This window comes from Pleurotus ostreatus (genome assembly GCF_014466165.1).
Source record: "Pleurotus ostreatus strain PC9 chromosome Unknown scaffold_1, whole genome shotgun sequence".
NCBI lineage: Eukaryota > Fungi > Basidiomycota > Agaricomycetes > Agaricales > Pleurotaceae > Pleurotus > Pleurotus ostreatus.
The window spans coordinates 4,694,263-4,707,863 of record NW_023503156.1 but is presented as its reverse complement, the minus strand read 5'-3'; the positions used below and the strand labels follow the sequence as shown (position 1 = coordinate 4,707,863).

The window sequence follows — 13,601 nt, the reverse complement described above, 5'->3', positions numbered from 1 at the left end:
GTATCGTAAATTCCAAGACATCCATCCCCTCGCACCCTTTTTCAGAATCATGGTAGGCGTTGACAATCTGCTTCAAGCTGTCTCTTTAGCCATCCTCTATGCACCGACCACCTCGGCATCCCCCTTTCCAGGAAGTGTCAAGTACACCACTCACCACGTTCGCGAAGTTGGCAAAGGTGTCCGAATCGAGACTTTTCATCCTCCATCAACATACGAAGTTCGTCTCACGAGGCTTCTTCACCTTTCTGAGGGCAATGCTCAACCCATATCTTAGACGTTCGGAACAGGTATTGACCACCCACTTGTCGAGCGTGACAATCCCGACCTGGAGGAGTCCGCCATTGCATTTGTGGGCTCTAGACTCGGTGTTTCCAAAAGCGCTATCACATTCAAGTCGGGCTTCACTGGGGAGACTACGAGACGTGCTTTCGTCAAACAAACTCACGTACGTTGACCCGTAATAATCAGCTGAGAACATCTACGACTGACATGCTCTTAAAGGATGGAGTTCCATTCGCGAACGCCGTTGCAAACATCGCGTTCAACCGCGAAAACAGGGTTGTTGCATTCGGGACCTCCTTCGTGAAACCCAGTAAGCAGTGCAAAGCTTCTGCGATGCTATCTTGTTGCTGATATGTTGCATCCTCATAGCTAGAGTCTCTTCGTCGCAGCCTAGTATCCCCATTGGCGATGCCATAGCCAAAGCGGAAGAACTCATCGATGGAAAATACAACGGTCATCCACCCTCCATTGAATTCCTCGCCCTTCCGGATGGTTCGGCAGTGCTCACGCACGTAATCCAGATACAGAACGATAAAACCGGCACATGGGTTGAGGCATTCATTGACGCCCATACGGGCCAACTCCGTTCGGTTACCGACTTCGTAAACAAATTCTCGGTCAGTCTATCCATACTCTCTGTGCTGCTTGTGTGTTAAGCATATCAGTAGTACCTGGTTTTGCCCATTGCTATTGAGGTACCTACAGAGGGCTTCCAGGTCCTCCTCGATCCGCAAGATACAGTAGCCTCGCCCCTTGGATGGCACAGTGTGTGATATCCTATAATTTCTCGTGTAATTTATTGACGTTTTGCAGGCGACGGTACCACCTCGACCACGGCAACGGCGTGAGGCTGCCTATCCCCCATCCCCATGTACCCCGTTAAACATATATTTCGATAGGGGTAACAATGTCATCGCGTCGAAAGGCGCACCCACCCCTCAGAGTGGACCTGGAGAGTTCATATACCCTTAGGATCCGACAGCCCCTCCTACTTCACCAGGCAACGTAAACGCTGCGGTAGTTAATGCTTTCTACGTGGTCAACACTGTCCACGATTTTTCATACCGATATGGCTTTACAGAGGTAAGAAAGGCATATTTACTCGAGAAAATCCGTTGACGTATCCATCATTCAATAGTCCGCCTTCAACTTCCAAACCAATAATTTCGGGAATGGAGGTCGAGAAAACGACCGTGTTGTTGTTTCTGTCCAGAGTGCCGCCGGGAACAATAACGCTGACTTCGCCACACCACCCGAGTGCGTACCAGCTTTCAAGGATACTAATTGGTGTTAAACTATCCAAATGATCCCCAGCGGTCAGTCAGGTTCCATGAGGTTAGACCTTTCCTTCATGTTGTCGTTGTTCTATTAGTGACTCATGATCACAGAGTGAGTTCTCAGTGTCAGTACACCAGCTAACTGCATCTCATGTATGTGATCATATCCTCTCGACTAAGTATAGAGTACACATTCCCGACCCACAAGCAACGTTGTACTAATACAAAGCAGTGTTCCTGTGGACGTTTACCAATCCATCGCGGGACAGCGCCTTGGAGAACGACATCCTAGTGCACGAAAACACCCACGGGATAACTAACCGGATGACTGGCGGAGGGACAGGCAGGTGTTTGCAGACCACCGAGGCTGGTGGTATGGGCGAAGGTTCGTGCTTATGATTGACCAGAACCTTTATTAAACCAGAGATTAATCAGGCTGGAGTGATGCCATGGCCGAGTATGCTCCATCCCGCGTTACGTAGAGACTAGCTCACAATGCGTTGTTAGATGGACGGAACACAAATCCGCCGACGTCCCCGACTATGTTATGGGCCAGTTCGTTACCAACACCACAGCTGGTATTCGTACTCACCCCTACTCAACTTCGCCGTACGTTCAACGCACTCGTTGTCTTCGCAGGCTAAAAATTGGGCTATGTACTGTACTGTATCAGAACTGTCAACCCCTTACGGTATTCATCCATCGCAACCCTTAGCGAAGTTCATGGTAGGTCTTACTCTCCCCATCCCCTGGCCAATCTTGACTGACTGGTATCACACAAGACATCGGCGAGGTATGGGCAAACATGCTCCATAACGTTTATTCTGCCCTTGTGGGGGCACATGGCTTCTCCACCACGGCACGTACAAATCCGGGTGGAACCGAGGGGAACATTGTATTCCTACATCTATTCATAGACGCTTTGGCCTTGCAGCCGTGCAATCCAACACGTGAGTGTTTTTGTGCGAAGAATTCAACATTAACAATATAGCACCACCACTCTAGTACCTGCTGCAAGAGATGCCTGGATCCAGGCTGATGCAAACAGATATGGGGGCGCTAACGTATGCATCCTGTGGCAAGCATTTGCTAGTCGTGGTCTGGGTGTTGGTGCGGCCGGCCACAGAGATTCAACCACTGTCCCCGATGGGTGCTAACTATCCTGTCTTCGCACCACGCAGTGCTCAAACAGCCCTCCGTATCCACTCGGCTTCACCGTATGCTTTGAGGTGTTTTTCTCTTGACAAATACACTTGAAAAAGGCCGTGGAATCTTGGGTTCGTATTCTCCGTTGATGATATCCCTGATCGTGTCCCATTCTGCAGCGCTGAGGAACTATCATGAGTTGGCAAACGGCACCGTTGCGGTGCTTCTTTCTAGGAACTACCCAACCTTGATCATTTGACCAAAAATAAATAATTGAAAGGTTGGTTCTCTGTTCACCGCGTGGTCAGTTCCCAGGGCACGCCGCTCTCTTTGTCTCATACTGACTTACTCTATCTCCGTAGTGTACGACGCGCCAAAGCGTATGAACCCAGTAGCAAGGTTGATTGAAGAACATCGTCCAAGCTGCGTACATGAGTGGTGGAGTAAACCGTCCATTCCCTCAGAGTTTCGAAGGAGATTCCCGTGCCGAAAGAAGCTCTGTGATCTTTTTATAGACGCGACTTTCTGATCCTCCTAGGCTACAGCTTCACTCCATTGTTGCCTACCCCTCGTCATGCGGCACGACTGGTAGGTAATGCCCAACGCCGGATTGGGCGTCCAGCCTCATGTCAAGCTACCATGAGTCTCCGTCTTCTTCCGCTGTGAAATCATCTACCACGTTGGGACTTTTATCCACAGAAGAAGATCCCTGATGCTGTTGAAACATGACTGCTGACGATGAGCCTCATCGAGAAGCACCGAGTGTGGTTTCCGTGTTCATTATTTAATCCCCCGCATCCAAACTCCATTTCTCGTCACACAACATCATGCGCACGATAACCGCGCTTGTCGTTCTGGGGTTCGCACTCGCTGCGAGCGCACAGCGCTTCGTGCGATTCATCTCCACTGACAACAAAGAATACTACGGCGATGCTATTCTTCCAGCTGGAACATTCGACGCGGCGAAGAGCACAAAGGCCAAAGTCATCACAGGAGACATCTTGGGCGACTTCCGCATTACGAACCAAGTCAAAGTAAGTGACCCGAGGTCCGCATCCCATGTCGAGAGTGACATCTGTTACCACATAGCCCATCAAAAAGCTGTTGGCACCTTTGCCGAGTGAACGCGTCCGTACTGTTCGCTGTGTTGGCCTAAACTACATCGCTCACATCGATGAAGTGAGCAGCACTTGCTTATGTGACCTGCCGCTTTTTTATGAAAAACAAAAACTTATTTATTTAGAGCAACATGACAATCCCCGGGTGGCCTATCCTGTTCTACAAACCATTCACGGCGCTCAACACGCCTAGTGATCCTATCCCCATCTCCGAGGGCTACCAAACTCAGGGCAACTTCACATCGTCGATGGATTGGGAAACGGAGTTGGTTATCATTATGAAGAAGAAGGCGTTCAATATATCCGACGACGAAGCTCTTGATCATGTTCTTGGGTATTCTGTTGGCCACGATGTCTCGCATCGAGGCTGGCAGATCGACCGTGGCGGGTTACCCCAACCCCAATTCTCCATGGGCAAAGGTCCAGACGGGTGGGCACCATGGGGTCCTGCCATTGTCTCCACCAACATCATCACCGATCCGCAGGCGTTGAATATCTGGACAAGAGTAAACGGCGTTCTGCAGCAAAATGCTACAACCGCGGATATGATTTTTGGCGTAAAGCACCTCGTTTCTTTCTTCTCGATGGGGACGACTTTGTTGCCAGGAGACGTCATTTTTACGGGGACGTAAGTCACTCAATTATTTCCGTAGTATTATCGATGGTGATATTTATCTATCTAGCCCAAGCGGAACAAACCTCGGTAAAGCGGTCCCTGAATTTCTCAAGAACGGAGATGTTGTCGAAGTAGGTTTGGAGAACGTAGGGACTTGTACAAACCAAATCAAATATGTGTAGCTATAGCGCGCACATCGCATGCCTATTTTTCTAGTTTCGCTCGAAGCTCACGAAGTGCTTCCATCTGAACCTCCTTTTCCACGTGATTCACGGGTGCCCATTCCTCCTCGCTAGGGTGTTGCCCCGAAGTTATGTACAGTTGGATCGCAGTCACCCCTGTTCCCGTTCGCCCATGCCCATATCCACAGTGAACGAGGGTTGCACCGTGCTCAAGGAAAAAGCGGTAAAGATGATCGAGTTGTTCAGTACTTGCAGCGGTGAAATCTTTCACGGGAAGGTGGAGGAAGGATATGCCTGCTTCTTTGAGCGACTTCTGCTCGGCATCCGTATAGCTACATTGGTTGAAGCTGATCAGGCCATCGATGCCTTGATTTTTGATAAATTGGATTGCGGCGGGGGTTAGGCTGAGGGATCCATCAAAACCCATATAGTTTGGGGATGATGCACGGAAGAGCTTGTGTTCGTTTGGTATGTATTGCTCGACTTGTTCGAATCTATACCAGCCAGCAGCACGAGCGGCATCTTGGATAGTCATACTTGAAGGAAAAATACTGCTTGGTATAAGAAACTGTGTGTCGTGGTGCGATAAAGAAACTGACTTCTGCTGCTGCGTCGGAAGCGCTAGTGATGGTTGATAATCTCGAAGCCCCTAGGGCCCTAGTGGTTTGCCCCTAGTCAATGTCACATGGGCGCCGAATTTGCACTCCGCGACAAGCCTTTTGAGATGGTACAGTTTTGACTTTCACAGGTCCTGCACTGTCGAGGTGGGCCAGTTTTATGCTGAAAAGCAGAAGAAAATTCAGACAATAGACACAGGGCACGCACCGCAGCAGGGCGTTCTTTTGACAGCTTCTGAACTTCTGGAACGTTATGTGGATCCATGCGCAGCGCCTCGATGTCTTTCAAATCCTGATATCTGTGCGCTTAGAGTCGCCGCGAGGCAGACGAGAATGGCGGGGCTTGTGGTAGCTGGACGTATATAAGGCTTTCTCGTGGGATCAGGGGTCTCATGTTCAATCGACTCACCCGCAATTCTCGCCGCAGCCAGAGTACTCGCTCTGGCTCGACTGACGATACTACAGGCGACATGAACAATCATCAAGAAGCAGAAACTACTTCCGCCAATAACATCAACAATACCGACTATGCCCGCCGTTGCAAGGAACTCATGCAACTTCGTAACGATTTAGATGCCATGGGGTACGTCAATACCCCAAGCTGGGATAAAAATATTCTCACTCGATCTTAGTGCCTCTGCGTTATTGGATTTACCACGCGTAGTCGTGATTGGTAGCCAATCAGGTACGAAGCCCGAGATTCAACCAAGCTTTACAAGCCATTAACCGACTTTAGCTGGTAAGAGTTCGTTGGTTGAAGGTGTTAGCGGGGTACGTGGAACAGCAACTATCTTTGCGTATCAAGCTAACGAGTGGTATAGATCTGTGTTCCTCGAGACGCTGGAACATGCACCCGGTGAGTCTAGTTTCCTCATACCCCTCAAATTGGTGTCTTATCGAGAATGTTGCCCTATAGATGCCCTATGGAATGTGTCATGCACAGCACGTCCGGTCCTTGGAGGTGTTCAATCTCTTTGCGGCAAGAAGGCGGAACAACCAGCACATTCAGCCCTGAAGTGACAGACCGGGCCTCCGTTGAGCTTTGGCTTCGTCGTGCGCAAGTGGCGAGCCTCTGTCCTCACAGATCGCCATCCGCGTTCACGGCAATGTCTCGAGATGAACTCAAAGCAACATACGATTCAGACGCCCGAATGCTGAAATTCACCAACAACGTAGTATGCCTTGACTTGCACGATCCCGACGCGACGGATCTATCGTTCGTCGATTTGCCTGGTACGCTTTGGCAATAGTGCGGGCGTGCGTACTCACGGTGATGGGTGACGTAGGACTTATTCAAAACGAATCCCAAGAGGCGATCGATTTGGTTAAGAATATGGTCGTTTCGTATATCGATCGCCCAAACACATTGATCCTAGTTGCCATGCCTATAACTGGTGAGCCCTTTTGTATTTCTAACGTACAGTGTGTTGAAGACTCTCTAGATGATGTCGAGAACCAGCAAGCCGCGCGGCTTGCCAGGGAAGCTGATCCAGAAGGACTTCGTACCATCGGTAAGCTGACCAGTGTTCCTGGGCCTTGTCCTCAAGTACAAGTCTGACCAACACCTTAATATTCATTAAGGCGTCGTTACCAAGCCTGATTGTCTTCCGTCTGGAGCGATTGACTCTCGCCGACGCTGGAAAGACATCTTCCTTGGCCGGGCTCATCACCTCAATCACGGCTACTACTGCGTGCGGCTGCCGGATGACTCAGAGAGGGCACGACAGGCTTCACGAGCAGATTCGGCTTCAATAGCTTCTCAGTTCTTCAGGACTACGGAACCTTGGAAAGATGGGGACATGAACCAAGGACGGTTCGGAATCCCAAACCTTGTGACCGATGTTGGTAGGCTTCTTGTTGAACTGATCGAGCGGTCGTAAGTCTCTTCCTCCCTAATGCCCATTCACGTTTATCGCTCTCTACTGCAGACTCCCGCTCCTGAAACAACAGGTGCAAGATCTCTTGGACAGGTGCTTAGAAGATATCAACGATCTCCCCTCCATCATCACGCGCGACCCTCAGTCTGAGGTCTTCATACGTGTAAACAACTTCTCCAGGGAATTCGCGGAGAGTATAGATGCACGGTCTCACAAAAATTACGTCCAGGGAAGTCGTGGGTTGTATGAGCAACTGAAATTGGATATTAGAGCTACTACTCCCGACTTCCGGCCTTTCCCCAACTATATTGCCCATCCCATCCCTTCCTACCAATGCGACGAAGACGAAGTTGAGGTGCTATCCCAGGCTGCATCTGATACTGAGTCAATAGAAGAGTTAGCTAGCAAAGCAAGGCCAATTGACTTGACTGAAGTTCGCGACGTTATCAAAAAGTGGGACTCCTTTTTCTCTCAACGGATTCCCAGTAATTGACAAAAAAGTCAGGTCTACGGGTTGGGAATTACCTGGCCACGTCCCATACGAAGCCACGAAACATCTCATCGAGAGGCACGTTAGGCTGTGGCATGGTCCGGCAATGCGCTGTTTCAGTAACGTCTTTCGGATGTTGAACATTTTCATGGACGGTTTGCAAGCTGAGCATTTCTCCCGATTCCGGATGCTTCACGAGCATGTCCGGTAAGTTTTCCTTGCCATAGACTTTGTGACGTCTACCGAATCACGAGGGTCCTAGTGGTGTTGCTACCAGAGAAATGGAGCTACAAAAGAAAAATACGTTGGCCATGCTGGAACAGTTGCTAGCTTGCGAGTCAGCTCCCATCTGGACGCAGAATATCCACTACTACAAAGCCACTTCTAAGAAATGGCATACCGCATACGTCCAGCAGTGGTATTTGGCCTATCCCCTGATGCGCCCCGACAATGATTCTTCCTCCTACACGACCGGCCGCCACCGGCCGCCACCGCCGCCGCCACCACCACCCGAGTCCTATGCGGATGAGCTTCAAGTAATGGCCAACGTCCGGGCGTATTTCCAGGTCGCTTACAAGGTTTTTGTCCAGCTACCTCCTATTAAATGTGTATTGACAAACTTTCGAAGCGCATCATTGATGCTGTTCCTCTTACAATTGAAAGAGACTTGAATCGAGCTCTTTCTGTTAGTCTGAGTGACGCGCTCGTCCAGAGCCTTTTTGAAGGCCCGGACATGGTCAATCGAATGAGGAATCTCGTCAGCGAGGACCCTGCTATTGAGCAGCGTCGGGCAGAATTGGCAAGGCGTAAAGGGCAACTAGATGAAATTCGTACAAGGCTGGAGGAATTTGGTCGTGACTGATTGCTTTCTTGTACATTCTTTACTGTGCTAGACTGTCTACGTACTATCACTTAGACAGATTTGCAAAATTTTGGACAATTCGACCTGGTGCTCCAGATTGGATGTCCCTACAACTCCCGGCATGCTACGAGGGGTTGTCGCTCATCTTGGCTAAATACCTATCAACTTTTTGAGTGAATCCCTTTCCGAGTAGTAGAGCAATGACGATGCCGGTACGACGAGTACCCAAAAACATAGATTTGCAAACTTTTCGTCACAGTGTGTCACGCGTCATTCAGACCCAGCAGCGCAGCCGTGTGCCGCCGTATGCATTCGGCCGCTCGCTCGGCAACACATGGATCTGGGGCAAATAGGAGCTTCTTTGTCACGCAAAATATTGCTGGTTTTCCTGTGCATGAACCAGTAGGTACGAGTGCAAGGGACTCTAGATTCAGACTCTAGCGCTACTATACTAGCTAAGAAAAAAATCAGAAGTCTGTAGGATTGTTATTACTTCCACAGCATTCAAGTCAAATTTGAAATGACTATTTGCACGTCACATTTTGCCCGCGGAAATGGACTTGCAACTTCTCAAATGCCTTGAGATTTTTACAGTAGCTCAATGAAGTCTATTTCTCAAACATACTTCATGTCCGAGCATAGGACATGGAATCTACAACAACTTAAAATTGGTTTTGCACATCTATGTGTGTTTGCACTACAGTACACGTGATAGTATACGCGTCGAAAATCTCAGCTAAATAATGTCTTACGTGGACTGATTCCAGAATCTGAATGACGCAAGACTGCGGCCGTTCTGCCACCTACATCGATGCCGTTAACCGGCCCTGGGACTCGCCTTTCTCTCTCTCTATATATATACGGCCAGACGGTGGTGCTTCGGCCATGAACAATGCCCAACTACCATGCACTCACTTCAGCTCTTGAGCTTGCAGGCACCAATGTCGTTGTGGTCGGCGGGACCCAGGGCATTGGGGCTGGTATAGCGCTGAGATTGGCCGAACTAGGGGCCTCCGTCCTCATCTGTGGGAGAAACGAGAAACTTGGAGATGAGATGGTCCGGAAGCTGAAAGAACGGGGCGCGAAGGATGCTAGGTTTGCCTTTGCGGGGAGGGACTTGGGGACTCTGAAAGCGATCAAGGCCCTTGTGGAGGATATCGCTGCTTGGGCTGGTGAGGAGGGCGTTCAATATCTATATCTCAGCCAAGGTACGCCCCTCGCTATACATTCTCTCTCTGGAATCTCTCTAGAATGCAACTCACCGTGCCCTTGTTATTTCAGGCGGACCAGTCTACTTTACGCCTGGCACCGTGGAGAACCTAACCGCTGGGTTCAACGTCCAAATCATAGCACATTTCCTCATTCCCTACCTACTCTTGACGCGTACGAATCCTGTCCTCCGCGAGGGTGCTCAAATTTGCCACATCGGGCGGCCTGGTGAAAAGAATCGAATTATAGACTTCGATGATTTTTCTGGTCTCAAGGCTGCAGCAACCGGCACTTTCAGCATGATGACACATCCATTTCGATGGCTATTCATGATGGACGTATTCACCAAGGTATGCCTAGTCGTTGCGCATGAATCCGTGACCAAATCATTGATGTCCAATCAGGAGTTTAACGTCAAATTCCCTGGAATACACACTACGCATCTGTATCCAGGTCCCGTGTATACGGAATTATTCAACGCGCCTAGTCTCCCATGGTACATGCATGTCTTCCAGAAGACTATATTCAGATGGACCTCCATTTCCACGGCGCAATATGCAGATATTGCCATATGGGAGACCGTGAGCGACGAAGGGAAGGCACTGAGACGGGCTTTCTGGGACCAATACGGGCGCGAAGTGACGGTGGATAAACGCGTGGACTCTGACCCAGAATTCAGGCAACGGGTCTGGGATAATCTTCTCCAACTCAGCGAAATCTAGTCAAGAATTGCCGCAGTCATGAGGAGCGTCGTTGTGGATGAAGGGAAACTTTTGGAACCGTCTAAATAATGTAGAAGCTGTATGTATCTCGCTGATAGTACATATTCGTGGTATAAACGACTGCCAATATTATACACCAATAACGCATTACTGACAAAGCGGTCATCAAGAGGGGATATAAAACATATGGTTGTAACATGAATATAGAATAAGTGCGTCGCAAGGGGAGGGTCGGTGGAACGGCGCTACATGGCCATGCTATGTCTCCTCTCCTCCCAATCGGTGAGGAACCCCCCCTCGTTCGGATTTCGTTTCGACTTGACCAAGCTCCCTTTACTACTGGAATGGCTTCTTCTTCGACTTTGATCTACATTCCCCCAGCCATCGGTGATCGTAGCGCTCGCACTATTCCTCCCCCGATGTGGTCTGCGCACGGCAAACTCCCCATCCGCTTCCTCCCCGCCGCTCCCCACTTTGAAATCGTCGTCGTCATCATCGTCTTCATTGTCATCCTCGCCAAATTTTCGCGTGCTTACGACGATCGTTGCTTGCACCCATGGCGTCGTATCCTCGTCCCCAAGCCGTTTACGCTTGCCGGAGCTACCGCCACTCTCCTGCCCCTCTTCTGGATTCACGGCTGGCGTTGACGTTCGCTTCTTGGCGGGTTTAGCAGGGGCTGTGCCAGGCGGCGGGTCCGGTTTACGCATTTTGCTACAAGTCGGGGCTGATTAGTTTGATTGAGTACCTGGAACGAGATCAACGACGTACGTGTTCAGTTTGGGTTCGGCGTAATTTACACTCTTCCGAGTCCGCCTTTCTCGGCCTCCTGCAGCACCTTCTGCTTCCTCGGGGTTCGCCCTGAGGGCTTCGTCAGGTAAGTCAGCATCATCGATTTCTTCAGGTGGGGCATCAGACGAGGCTCTTGGTGTTGGTAGATAGAACTGATGTGCGTCTTCTGGAGGCTCTATCGGAGGGAGATTAGTGGGTTTACTGGATGAAGTAGTGTGTGACGCTTGTGAAGAAGATGAAGAAGCTGATGCTGGTCGAGGAGCAAGAAATGTACGATGTTTGGCTGAATCTAACGCCAAGTTTCAATGAGAATGTAATGTACGAAAAAAGATAAGAATACGTACCGGCTGTTGAAGTAATCATATCTTCGCAATTAAGAGAAAGCCCCACAGAACCACGAGGTGAGTTCGTGACGTCCATAAGCCTGGCTTTACTCTTACTCTTGACTTTCTTCTCCTTTTCTCCTTGCACGACTGCGTCTTCATCGATCAGCAGCTCTTCAACCACATCCACTTCTGGTTCCCGTGGTTTCCGCTTGCGTTCTTTCCGGTCATTGAGATCCCTGTCATCTTTTGGTTTCCGCCTTGAAGGTCGGAAGTCCTCGTCCTCGTCAGCACGCGCTTCTTCCGACTTCTGCTTTCGTCGGGTGACGCCCCGCAGAGGTTTGGGCTCTTCGATACCAAGTAGATCATCTCTCACCTCCTCCGCCTCTTCCTCTAATTCCACGTTCTTCGGCACGGGCGAACCGACAGTCGGACTCCCGGGCCTACCACCCATTTCCATCAGCAACCCGCTTTCTCTCCTTTTCATACTTGAACTAGGCTTCTTGCGAGGCAGACCTGGCGTGATTGAGGGAAGGGGGATCTGAGCGGTAGACGATCGCACTTTGCCACTCGTTCGTATTCGTGGTAGCTCCACTGGAGCATGTTCGTGGTCATCTGTCGGTGGCTCGTCTTCCTCGTCAATCCCGGGCACATTGGGTAAACGGGCAACACGTAGAGCTTCATCTCTTGGTTCCGCATTGACAGGGCGTCGAGGTGGCGAGTGCGGTGGTGAAACCTCCTTCGGCGCGGGTAGGTGTATAGCGTGAATGTTGAGTGTTTGGCGAAGGTAGCTTAAGTGTTTCGCGAGATTCTGGGTAGCAGCCTCAGCATCTGCCATGACCTTTGTCGATTTCTCCTTCTCCCGCTTAAGTTGGGCCGCAAGAGCAATCTCCGATGCCCGTAATCGGAGGTTCTCAACGTAGAGGGTGGATATTTGGGCATTAAGTTCTTCAATCCGGACACTGAGCGTTGAGTTGAGCCTAGAGTATTTAATGGGTTAAATTCATTCATTTCAGAGGAGATGCAAGGACAACGCACTTCGTGATGTGCTTGTTGGCGAGTAGGAACTTTTTCTTGACTGTGGCATGAAGTTAGTGTTGTTGGAGCGGAATAAGGCACCGCAATTTACTTACACGATTCGAATTCAACCAAGGCATCGTTCTGGCGTGCCCCGACAGACACACGCGAGTCCCTGCGGGTACCCATGCGGGGGAGATCAATGTTGGTACGACGGGGAGTTGTGTTTGGCACACAATAGCCACGCGAAGATCACGTGACCGGCGGATGCATTGACCCTGTGCCAATCTCCTAGCCCCTGTCATCCTTGTCTGGATGGCCCAAAGTCAGTGTCGGGGATATGGGGATGGGCGCGTTCAAGAAATGGCATCCAGTTTCAAAATTTCATGTCTAGCACTTGTGCAAAGAGCCCATTGAGATCCGCTACGCTGTCTTGACGGCTCTTTACCCGTCCCCTACTCGGTGCTCTTGGTTAAGTATTGGCTGATTCGGCAGTTTCTCCTCCTGCTACTCCACTATGTCCACTACCACCTCCGCTGACCCGGCTATCTCCCGCTTCCTAGGGTTCAAATTCAAAGAGGGCACTACAGATGAGCAGAAAGCAAATGCCGTCAAAGGTCTCTTTAAACTATATGAGGACCTGGCGCGATACGTAAATCAGGGACCAGTTGGTGCGTTGCTGAGATATTACGCAGATTCCGTGGCCTTCATTACTAGTGCAGGTGGCAAAAGCCTCGCTCAAGGTCCAAGCAGAAGATTCGATTACATGTTTACCGTGGAGTTCAAGGTGGGCCTAATGACCTCTGGGATGTTTTGTCTTTAACAATCATAACAGAATGCAGCGGCGAGAGACGCATTCTCCGCAAGTCCTGAACATGAAGGTGGCAAGGTGGGTGTTCAAAGATACTTTAAATAAGTCTACCTCTCATGCCTAGCAAAAAAAGACGCGTCTTGCCCCCATAGTTGAAGATGTCCTTGCCTATGATTATGTCAAGGAAGAGTATGGCTTTTGAATACAGCTGAAATATCCCCTGTCTCCTGAATTGTGATTGTGAGATAAATATCCTGACTGTG

The 13,601-nt window shown here is 50.0% G+C and overlaps 7 protein-coding genes across 7 annotated transcripts; 5 read left to right on the top strand and 2 right to left on the bottom strand.

Annotated features, from left to right (window-relative positions):
* Positions 1–49: 49 nt before the first annotated feature.
* Positions 50–2,716, top strand: PC9H_001720 (uncharacterized protein; the record flags this gene model as incomplete). The annotated part of the gene is made up of 15 exons (XM_036771369.1): positions 50–217; positions 275–445; positions 502–592; positions 652–899; positions 951–1,047; positions 1,096–1,126; positions 1,182–1,225; positions 1,265–1,365; positions 1,421–1,539; positions 1,829–1,944; positions 1,995–2,016; positions 2,067–2,168; positions 2,233–2,285; positions 2,342–2,509; positions 2,565–2,716. The coding sequence occupies 15 exons, from the start codon at positions 50–52 to the stop codon at positions 2,714–2,716; spliced, it is 1,683 nt and encodes a 560-aa protein (XP_036637214.1).
* Positions 2,717–3,532: 816 nt separating this feature from the next.
* PC9H_001719 (uncharacterized protein) lies at positions 3,533–4,621 on the top strand (the record flags this gene model as incomplete). Its single annotated transcript, XM_036771368.1, has 4 exons — positions 3,533–3,739; positions 3,795–3,884; positions 3,949–4,451; positions 4,507–4,621. 4 exons carry the CDS (start codon positions 3,533–3,535, stop codon positions 4,619–4,621), a joined length of 915 nt encoding a protein of 304 aa, XP_036637213.1.
* A 22-nt stretch (positions 4,622–4,643) lies between these two features.
* On the bottom strand, positions 4,644–5,156 carry PC9H_001718 (uncharacterized protein; the record flags this gene model as incomplete). Its single annotated transcript, XM_036771367.1, has 1 exon — positions 4,644–5,156. The coding sequence occupies one exon, from the start codon at positions 5,154–5,156 to the stop codon at positions 4,644–4,646; it is 513 nt and encodes a 170-aa protein (XP_036637212.1).
* A 552-nt stretch (positions 5,157–5,708) lies between these two features.
* Positions 5,709–8,467, top strand: PC9H_001717 (uncharacterized protein; the record flags this gene model as incomplete). The annotated part of the gene is made up of 12 exons (XM_036771366.1): positions 5,709–5,821; positions 5,871–5,923; positions 5,975–6,009; positions 6,060–6,094; positions 6,155–6,471; positions 6,525–6,632; positions 6,681–6,749; positions 6,820–7,114; positions 7,167–7,568; positions 7,621–7,812; positions 7,868–8,183; positions 8,234–8,467. The coding sequence occupies 12 exons, from the start codon at positions 5,709–5,711 to the stop codon at positions 8,465–8,467; spliced, it is 2,169 nt and encodes a 722-aa protein (XP_036637211.1).
* Positions 8,468–9,359: 892 nt separating this feature from the next.
* Positions 9,360–10,398, top strand: PC9H_001716 (uncharacterized protein; the record flags this gene model as incomplete). Its single annotated transcript, XM_036771365.1, has 3 exons — positions 9,360–9,675; positions 9,749–10,026; positions 10,081–10,398. The coding sequence occupies 3 exons, from the start codon at positions 9,360–9,362 to the stop codon at positions 10,396–10,398; spliced, it is 912 nt and encodes a 303-aa protein (XP_036637210.1).
* A 245-nt stretch (positions 10,399–10,643) lies between these two features.
* On the bottom strand, positions 10,644–12,716 carry PC9H_001715 (uncharacterized protein; the record flags this gene model as incomplete). The annotated part of the gene is made up of 5 exons (XM_036771364.1): positions 10,644–11,109; positions 11,167–11,476; positions 11,532–12,490; positions 12,549–12,588; positions 12,644–12,716. 5 exons carry the CDS (start codon positions 12,714–12,716, stop codon positions 10,644–10,646), a joined length of 1,848 nt encoding a protein of 615 aa, XP_036637209.1.
* Positions 12,717–13,044: 328 nt separating this feature from the next.
* On the top strand, positions 13,045–13,540 carry PC9H_001714 (uncharacterized protein; the record flags this gene model as incomplete). The annotated part of the gene is made up of 4 exons (XM_036771363.1): positions 13,045–13,198; positions 13,250–13,314; positions 13,363–13,416; positions 13,472–13,540. 4 exons carry the CDS (start codon positions 13,045–13,047, stop codon positions 13,538–13,540), a joined length of 342 nt encoding a protein of 113 aa, XP_036637208.1.
* Positions 13,541–13,601: the final 61 nt, after the last annotated feature.